The 10,400-nt window shown below is 30.6% G+C and overlaps 1 protein-coding gene across 1 annotated transcript; it reads left to right on the top strand.

The window, feature by feature from the left end:
* Window positions 1-7,400: 7,400 nt before the first annotated feature.
* Window positions 7,401-8,680, top strand: LOC119670097. The gene is made up of 2 exons (XM_038080214.1): window positions 7,401-8,004; window positions 8,108-8,680. Exons 1-2 carry the CDS (start codon window positions 7,462-7,464, stop codon window positions 8,555-8,557), a joined length of 993 nt encoding a protein of 330 aa, XP_037936142.1. The 5' UTR covers window positions 7,401-7,461; the 3' UTR covers window positions 8,558-8,680.
* Window positions 8,681-10,400: the final 1,720 nt, after the last annotated feature.

The following is a 10,400-nucleotide window of genomic DNA, read 5'->3' as shown; positions in this document are numbered from 1 at the left end:
TTAAAATTAGAGAAAAATATCTTGCAAATCACACAAGCGTTAATTAACTAAAACTCCATATAAAAGTTTATGATATTTATAAGTGATATATATAAGTATAAAATATCTCCACATTTATTTTTAAAAGTATAAAATTACTCGTGCAGAAGTATATATGAATCTTTTTTAAATTTTAAAACAATTATTTATCTTTCCAACGGCATTTGTATAATCCATTAAATTTCTTGTAATATTTTAAAGTCTCTTTGGTAGCATTGAAGAGATATTTCAATTATTTTCGAATATCTGACATTGAACAGAATTAAGATGATTTCAAATTGAATTTACGTTCTACACAATTTGCAACAAATATGCCAGATATCTCTGGAACATATTCAAGCTCACATTCGTTTCGTGTCTGACGACTGCGTGATATATTATTTTTTATACAATCAAGGATGTCGTCTAACAGCGTTTGACTGATATGTGTTTTACATAATGCAAAAGTTGATTTGCATAAAATAAACCGCATCTGATATTCGAATATACAAGAATAATCACTGCTATACGTCACACACTTACTTATTGTAATTTTAGTCCTTTAATTTAAAGACGTTCAGGAATATTGAGGTATGTGTGACATATCCTTCCTGAGTACGAAACAAAATTCACGTAATTTAAATTATATTTATTACTGATTTTGGTTAGATACGAAATATTTTTAAACTCGTAATTTTGAGTTACAATATATTTTAGTACAACTAAATATGAGTAATAATTTTTTTTAAAAAATAAGGAATTAATTTTATAAATATCAATTCTTAATAAAAACATAAAAAAACAAAACAATTTTTTTTGTAACTATACTAGTAGTTGATATATGCCTCTTATAATTATAAGAGACATCTTTAACTATTATCTGATTCTGTAAAAGTAGTATGTTCATATCAGTAATGATAGCAATTTTTTTATGAAATATATAAGACAATATTTTTTCTTACTAACTTACTAATTTGGTCACTGCAGACGTGAGTCGTTTTTGGTCCCGTCCACTAGCTGCACCCAGCCAGCCCTACCAGTGGCTTGCTATCATCAGTAGGTACAACCGAACGCTCTTAAATGGTTGGTCACCTGATCTTTTTACCGAAGATACGGATGTTAACTATCGCGTTCTGCACCTGCGGGTACCGTATCAAACACCTTTCAACCCGAAGCACTGACTTCCACTTGCACGACATGACCAATCTAGTGAAGCCCCTAAATTTTTATGCACTTCACTATGTCAATGTCGGTTTATATCTTATACAGCTCATGGTTCAATCTAATTTGCTACTCTTTGCTAACGTGCAAGAGACCATAGATCTTCTGAAGAATTTTTTCACTAGAATGCTTCTAATACGATCGAATTACTGTTGGTCATTGTTTATCTTCTGTGCCATATATTAAAACAGGCATAATAAGAAATTGGTAGGGCGTGATTTGTGTTTCTCGAGAGAGTGCTTTTAGTTGCTTACTTAGCTGAAATTAATATCTGTCGACAAAACTGATTTTTCGTTGAATCCCTAGTCTGACTTCATTTTTGGTGTTCACGTGGATTTTCAAATAAACAAAGTAACTTCGAAATTATAGTTGTCAACAGTGACGTGGGTTCTGTTATTGAGTTGAAAAAAGCCACTCTAATGACGCCGGTGTTCAGATTATTGTCAGTATATAAAAGCAGCTCTGCTCGGATAATTGTTTCCAACATAGGGTTAAAGTAGTCACACGACAAGTAATCACCTTGTTTGAAACCTAGTTTAGTATCAAACGGCTCGGAGTTGTTTTTTTAATTCTAAAGAAGCTTGCAGTACTGATGAATGGTATTTTACATAGCTGTATAAGTTTTGCTAGGGCTACCAAGTTGAGACATAGTGGCATAAAAAGAGTTTTTAGTAATACTCTCATAAGCGACTTTGAAATCGACAAATAGATGATAGGTGCCTATTTGTTTTTCTTGTGTTCTGGTCAATGGTTCAAATTTGTCTGGTTTGAAACCACACTTATCAGTTGATTGATGATTGGTTTCTACCTTTCATATAGTACGTTTGCAGAAAAACGATGATTCAAAAGACTGATATCGCTATAGTTTGCACTGTTTACGGATCACCTTTTTTGTGAATTATGCAAGGCACATTTAAATTCATAATCTTACTTACAAAAATATGGAGTGATACATTATGATTTTATAGAGACCCTATGCTTCACTAGGAGAGAAGGACAGCAATAAGGAAGTATATGGTTCCATATGTTCATATATTTCTCATATTTAATGCAAGAATTTTTTTTGTGGGCCTGTTGTAAGGATAAATAGAGCTAATCAAACATCTATATGGTCTTGCATCTGTTACATTGGTTGCATCAACTTGAATCAGTTGAATGACTTGTAGAAATTGATGATATACTTTATGCTCAAAAAGTACTCGAATTTCGTAAATAAAGGACACAAATTTAAATTTTATTCCAAATTTATTTTATCTCCTTCAAAATATGCTCCTTTTGAAGCGATATACATATGCCAACGCTTAACCCAATCTTCCATATACTTTTCATAGGCCCGTGAAAGTATGGCTTTTAGTTCCTTCGGCGAATTCTCTTTTACCGATTCAATCGACTCAAAACGCTTACCACGAAGGGGCGTTTTAGTGAGTTTCGGGAACAGGAAAAATTCGCACGGATCCAGATCTGGCGAATATGGTGCCTGAGCGATGACAGTGGTGCCGTGTTTGGTCAGAAATCGCGTACAACAAGAATTTTTCATAGTGAAAATCGCTAAATGCACTTGAGGTAGTCTCACATTAACAGCTGCTGTAAAGAAATTAATTGACAGATGGCGCTCAAATTTGTACCATATGTCAAGAAAGGGTGTACCAACATAACAAAAAAAAATTTTTTTTGTAAAAGGTCTGTTACTTAAGGAGTAGTTAACAAACAACAAAATCCGATACTTTTTGAGCAGAAAGTTGCTGTTTGTCCATAGAATATTTATTCTATCTAAAGATATGTGCAAGGGGTTTGCGGAATACAACAGAACATACTACAGTCAATTAAAACTCTTTTAATGTAGAAACTATACTATGATCATTACAAAAGTACTAATGATAGTGGTAGTCACGACTAGTAATATATGTTAGTACTTAAGTGTTCACTAAAAAGCACTATGGCACTTAGCCGGGTTACTTTTCCAATTCTAGTTAATTATTAGTAAATAGTGCTGCTAAACCACTTGACTACTGATTATACATATTTGAGAGTATCCAAAATAGCTCTAAGTACAACCCAAAACTTTATTCAATTGAAAATTATATTTATATATTTAAAAATTTCCTCAGGGGGTATATTTCTTTTCTATTTAAGGTGAAATTTCTCACATAGAGCACAAAAATTTTAATTAAAATATTTATTCGTAATAGAATCTCAGCAGTTTTCCATTTGTAAATGTAAGAGAAAGGTTGATTCTATATTTAGATATAAAATAGTTTGCATTACTTGATATTTTTATTAATAAGTAAGCCCTTCTACTTGAGTGCACGTGCAGTGTAGTTGTTTTAGTAAGACTAGTACTAGAAGTGCTCTTAACCAACCCTTCGGTATAATTACTTCAATAACGAATTTCAAATGCAACTGCTGCAAATGCATAAATGTGATTTTTCCCTTATTATACTAAACAGTGAAATAAAATAAATATATAAAACCTTGTATTGTATTTGTAATTTATTAATTTATTTCCTCTTATTTTCCATTTCATATTGTGATTTTCACAGTAAGTAATGAGCTTTATTTATTTTTGCAGGGAAAACTTATTCAAATAAATAAACGTCAAGTAAAGTGCACACGTAAAACCATATAATTAAAGGTCAACATATAATTAGAACCCTAAGAAAGGAAATATTTTAAACTGCATAAAAAAATTATATTTTAAGTTTTATTAATGTATATTTTTTTTTGTTGTTTTCTCTTGAAATAATTGAAAACAATTTTTTAACCCCAACTGAGCGTAGAAATTAATTTTTAATTATTATAAGCAAAAGAATGGAAATGAATGAAAATTGCTGCATACTTTGTGGCGTACCAAATAATTATTAAAATAAACAAAAGCACAAAATATACTGAGGCGGAAGAGCAAACAAACTAGGACAACAGTGTTTATTTTACTCCATTTTGTTGGTCACAATTATGTGGTCTATTGTCTAAAATCATGAGTGTGTGCATGTATGTGTGGGGTTTCCTTCTCCAGCTTCTTTGGGTTTTTTATAGTTTTTTTAAATAAATTTTTTTTAATAAGTGTTTTCAGTTGCAATATCTCAATTGTGTAAGGTTTTTAATTTGCTTGCTGCCACCTTTTGCCTTTACGCCCATTACACAGTTTTGTGCCTTTGTCAGGCATATTTCATTAGGTGAACATGAATGAAAAGTCAATGTATGGGGTGTGTAAAGAGAAGGACCTTTACTCTTAACCAGTCATTTACAGCACAATTAGTCGGATTTAAAATTGCACAATACTTAAGTGTATTTATAAACTATTAATTGCATTTCTGTTTCCATCAGGCATTGCGCTTGCAGTCACTCATCGTAACACTTTTTGCACTTACATCACACTCGAGGCTCGCCTCTGCAGTACACGTAATGCACCGATATCCTTGTGTGGCGGCGCCCGCCTCGTTGTCGGTGGGGCGCATAAACTCTGGCTGCGGTCACGTACGTTTTCTTCGCGATAAGATCGAAATATTGTGGCTAATTTTAAATTGAAACACAACATGACTTTTGCCGTTGTTAATTTATTTCTGTAGTCGTTCTTTTGTATATATATTGTATTATTTATCAGATTTATATTCTCTTTTATTACTTTTTATTCTTTTGTAAATTGCATAAAAGTTTCCTGTTTTGTTGGTCCTTTTCATTTAATTTAAATGCCGGCTTTTGTATATTTTATTTGATTTTCTCTTTTATTTATTTTAGTCTGATTTTTTCTTATTTTATTTTTACTTGGCTTTGATTTTCTGGTTTTAAAGTTCTTTTATAAAATTTTTCGTTGCAAGTTTTATTTTTAAAAATATTCATTGGGTTTCATTTTTAGTTTGGTGTTTTGGTTTCTTGGTTTCAATAAAATATCAATATTTATTTATATCGTTGTCCTGTGCAAAAAATACTTATTTTTATTATTTATCATATTAATGACATAGTTATGACAAAAATATATTTTTATAATAAATATTTTATTTTAATTTTATTTACAACATAGATATAACAAAAATATTATACTTAGAAGATAAAAAGACACTAGCTATAGAGGTATTCGACTCGAGGTATTCAAAGTATTTAAATTCAAAACTTAATATTGACTTCTAAAGTTAATATAAGCACAATGTATTGGAACTGTTCTAGTGTAAACATGTACGAACTATCTTGTCTTAAAGTAATTAAAATATTCAAGCAGGAATATTATTAATTCTGTTTTGCAACAAATGTTTTTTATGGCTATAATATAATTAGTAATAATATAGACCTAAACGTTGCAACTATTTCATTATGGTCATCATCTCATTGTCATAACATAGGATTTATTTAGTTTCATTTTAGTTATTTTTTCATTGCAATTAAGTATTAATTTAGGCACATATTCGCCAACAAATGTCATTATCTTATTCATTATCATTATTCATTATCTTATTCTAAATTAGTATTTATTTAATTTCATTATAGTTATTTTCTCATTGTAATTAAATACTAATTTAGGCACATATGAGCCAACTAATCTTTCTAAATTAGTATTTATTAAGGAAAATATGCCGCAACAAATGTTTCGTTAAGGTTATCAAATCATTGTGAATTAGTGTTTATTTAGACGCATACAATGCAATAAAATACTAATGATAAATGTATAAAAGCTGAAGAAATAGAAATAGAATAGAAATATTATTATAGGAGGAGCAATAAAATAAATAGATTGTACTAAAATAAATAAATAAATACAGTAAATTAGAGGAAATGAGACCAAGAGAGAGAGAGAGAGAGAGAGAGAGAGAGAGTAATAGAGGGAGAGTTGAAGAAATAGAAATAGAATAAAAACATTATTATAGGAGGAGCAATAAAATAATTAAATAAAAATTGTAGTAAAATAAATAAATAAATACAGTAAATAAGAAGAAATGAGACAGAGAGAGAGAGAGAGAGAGAGCGAGATAGAGAGAGTGATATCGAAATAGAGAGAGAGCGAGATAGAGAGAGTGATATCGAAATAGAGAGAGAGTGAGAGAGAGACAGATAGAAAGAGGAAGAGAGAGCAGGAACTGAGAAAAAAAAAGAAGGCTAAAAAAAAGGCTCATTTAGTCTGTACGTATGCAAGAACTTGCGAAGAAGTTCTGTTTATTTCGTTCCTTTCAAAATCACAGGGGTGGTTGCTAGAGTATTTCGCTTTGAGTTAAGTTCTTACGATACGTACCGACTAACTGAGCATTAACCTAATGTCAAAAAAATTTTGTTTCTGCAAACAATGGGAAAACAATACACAAAAAAATAAATTATTATGATTGTTGAGTATCAATAAACGTAATATAGAAGTGATATTGTATTTGTCCGATACATTATATTATTTCATTAGACCCTCGTACACTGTAATATTTCATTGGGTGTCTTTGCACATTTTAAATGATTTCAAACTGTCATGTGGTTGATATTTAGTGTGTCAGTTTTGCTTCACCAGTCGTAAAATTACCAGTCAAAATTTTTAGCGACAAAAACGGAAAATACTTTCTACATTAACTTTTACTAAACCCATAACATACATAATACATAACACAATATTGAAGCAATGACTTTTTTCAGGATTATGCTAAAGGGTGATACATCAGTAAATTCGTTTTGACAGTGTTTTTGCAGTACATTATCTTTAGATTACATTGTCAATGGGTAATTTATTTCTAAATCACTTCCCTTCGGTGGATAGGCTACTACGATGAAGCTACCTAACGGTGACCGACAGTAATCTAAATAAACCTTGTGACAATAACGGTGTAGAACTTTGTGAAGTGGGAGTATAAAGATTGCGAAAAAGACGTGTTACTGGATACCTCTTCAAATAACTTGTTTTGAATTAAGGCTATGCATATTGGTACAGCGAAATAACTATTGAAGCTAAAATATTAATGCAAGCATTAGGAAATTAAAATAAATAAATTTTTTAAATATTGATTAGAAAAATGTGTACTTGATTGGTACCAGGGAACTACATTACATTTGTAATTGATTAAGAAGCTTATAACTTCGTTCAAGCATATTCGGCGACGACTGAATTTGCTTCAAGTTCAATCTAGTAGTTTTTATTTTATTTGAAATTAAATAAAAAACTGTCTTGGTGAAATAAAAAAAAATATGTCATATAAAAATTTTTTTATATTTGTGTTGATTACATATTTTGGTAATCGAAAAAGTTGTCAAAATTTAGTAATGTCCAAAAGATTTGATTACTCTCAATATGGATCAGTGCAGTCCTGCAATGATATTGGAACCAATACTCTGCCAGACGAAGGTAGGCTTTGCAGTAAATGTGGCAGAGTTGTTTCCAATAACCTACATTATTTTGAAATGGCTGAAAATCCAGCAATAAATCTTGCGACAACAGTACCTATAGTTTCAGATCAAACAAAATATTCAGACGAATTAAAGAATCTCGATATTCATTCACAAGACAAGAAGTTCTTACTTTCAAAGGCAAGTAGCGAACCTGCTAAATACTATGGATCTTCAAGGAGAATTATAAAGAAGAATATATACAGTGACCTAAAAGCATCTCCTTCTCAAAAGCGTGCAGCTATCGAAAGAGAAAGACGCATGAAGGAGCAAATGCAGCAATCTGTGGTTACAGTCACTACAGTCGACACAAAAAAAAATTCAAATGGGGGAAGTGATGTCGCCATTGATTCTGTTCTGCCAGAGATCAATGGAAAATTGCCGCAGGAGCATGAAATGGCAACTCCCATATGTGAAAAGGTAGGTAAAATACAAAAAATAAGATTATTAAATATAACAACAATATCGATGGATAAAACAAAGAAGATCATCTCATTCTAATAAATCTGTTCATCCTTTTCAGCCGCAAATGAAAAAGAAGCTTTGTAGAAAACGTAATAAACGCAACACTAGTGGAGATTTGGAGAAGGGGGAGGAGGATAAGGATATTGATAACAAATCTAATAATTCCTCTATACCTGAAAACCCAAAAAACAAAGTAGAAATACAAGATGGACCTTGCAAAGCAACTGTAACAGCACCTAAGAAGAAGATTGTAAGGAGGAGGAAGAAAAATGTGTGCAATAAATTTCGATACGTTATAGAGACAAGTATCCCCTTACCATATGGAGAATTCACTGTTAGTGTGGATAAGAATTCAATAACTCGATGTGCTGATTCTGAAGATGAATCGAGTGATTGCTCTTGCGATGAATGTCAAAAGAACTGCAAGAGAGGTTTGAATAATAAAATTTTTATTAGAAGATATAAAAATAAAAATGCCTGCAAGCGTGCAAGCAAACAACGCCGATGAAGGTGGATTGTGCATTCCTGTAAACCACTTTACAGGATCAACTCTAAATTTAAAATATTCAGAAAAACTTAAAAATTCATGTAATGATTTAATTATATATATATTTTCATATATATATAAAAAGAGAATATAAGCTAAAAATGAGATAAAAAATATTGAGATATTTGTAAATGTTTAGGGAGTACTTTAGAAATAGATACGTAAAAATTACAAAAAGGCATTTGGTGGCTCAGAACAAGATGTAACTCATGAGAGTTCTGCAAATAAATACAGAACTCTCATGAGTTCTATGGGTGACTTGGCAAAATTCTGACTAAAAGTAGTAGAGTAAAATTCGCAAGAGATATGGTAGCGTAAGACCGTGACTTGTAAAACAAGAATACTATTTGATGAAATAAGTACAATAGGGTATTTACTTGATAGGTACGTCGTACAACAAAGTGCAACCGTATTAGTTATAATCTTAATTGAATTTGGGAATAAGCAAATAGTGTATGTCTCCATATGGGTCTTTCATAGGAGTAAAGTTTCTTAAGTTTCTAACACTTATCTTTATATATATTTTAACGTCTTGATAAGACAGTATTGGTGTTATATTAATCGTTATTTATAATTTTCGATTGCATTCTTGAAAACTTTATATTGACAATATGTCAAATCGAATTGAATTCAAGCAACTCAACAAATCAAATACCTATCACTAGTTAAATTATGAATTCAGTCATCTTATCGAATTTTATACTTCTCATATTCAGCACATTTCATACTAAAAGGTATGAGTAAGTTCATTCTACTACATATTCGTCTTTGGTTCGTGGCTTTGGTTAGAGACATTATGAAGACTTACGAAAATTACTTAAATAATGTTACCAGAGGATAATAGAGAAGAATGAGTTTTATTATCTGAACAATCTAAGTCAAAAAACGAGCGAAGCAATAATTCATCCCTGTAAAGGTGCATATGAAGTTTTTAAGAAAAACTAGTTTCACTTTGGGATGTTGCCAGATTGTTTTGCTGAACAATGCAAGTTTAGTTTACTATATCACTAAAATTTCTACAGTATAATTTCTACAATTATCATATTAACACATAATAATTTCACAGATTGTGTTGTAATATGCTGCTTGAATATTTCTTTGTTGGGCCTTTATGCCCAAATAAAGAGGTCTGAAATAAAACTTACAAAGTAACGGAAAGCTTCATGAATGAATTTGTTTATAAACCAGTGAAATTTTTTTTGCAATAAAGGAAAAACGACTAAGAGTACGTATAGGAATTATGACAGGGTAAAACACGGGTAACACTATGTGGCCACTTTGGGTACCATCACAGATATAACATATCAATCATTTCTTCAGGTTATAGAACACATAAAGCTTTTCGTTTGTTATTGCCAATCATCTGCAAGAATGTGATTGAGTTTGTTGGGCTATAGTACAAGCAATCCTCTTCATTTATTCTTAGATTTATTAAAGAATCCAAGAAATTAGAATTAAAGTAGCCTTTTTTACTCTGAATAATATATTCTATTTTTTGTTGGAACAATATTTCTTCTCATAAGACAAAAATGTATTTAATTAATCGAAAATAAAAACTTTACTGAATAATGAAATTTTATAGAGTTTTTAAAATAGCAGTTTATAAACCATTCCAAATGGCTTTAATAAAACAATTATGGCTTCTTTTGTATGATATATTACTACGTACTCGTAATAATATCATTGTAAGAAGTGACATTTACAAGTTGAAAACTTCTTACAAATGCCAGTAAGTTTATCACAGTAACCACTTAATGAAGATAGCAGAACATATGAGTATATTTAAGTATACAGGGTATTCTCT

The sequence above is a fragment of the Teleopsis dalmanni genome, chromosome 1 (assembly GCF_002237135.1).
Source record: "Teleopsis dalmanni isolate 2A chromosome 1, ASM223713v2, whole genome shotgun sequence".
NCBI classification, from domain to species: domain Eukaryota; kingdom Metazoa; phylum Arthropoda; class Insecta; order Diptera; family Diopsidae; genus Teleopsis; species Teleopsis dalmanni.
The sequence above is the reverse complement of the archived record's forward strand: the minus strand, read 5'-3'. Positions and strand labels throughout refer to the sequence as shown.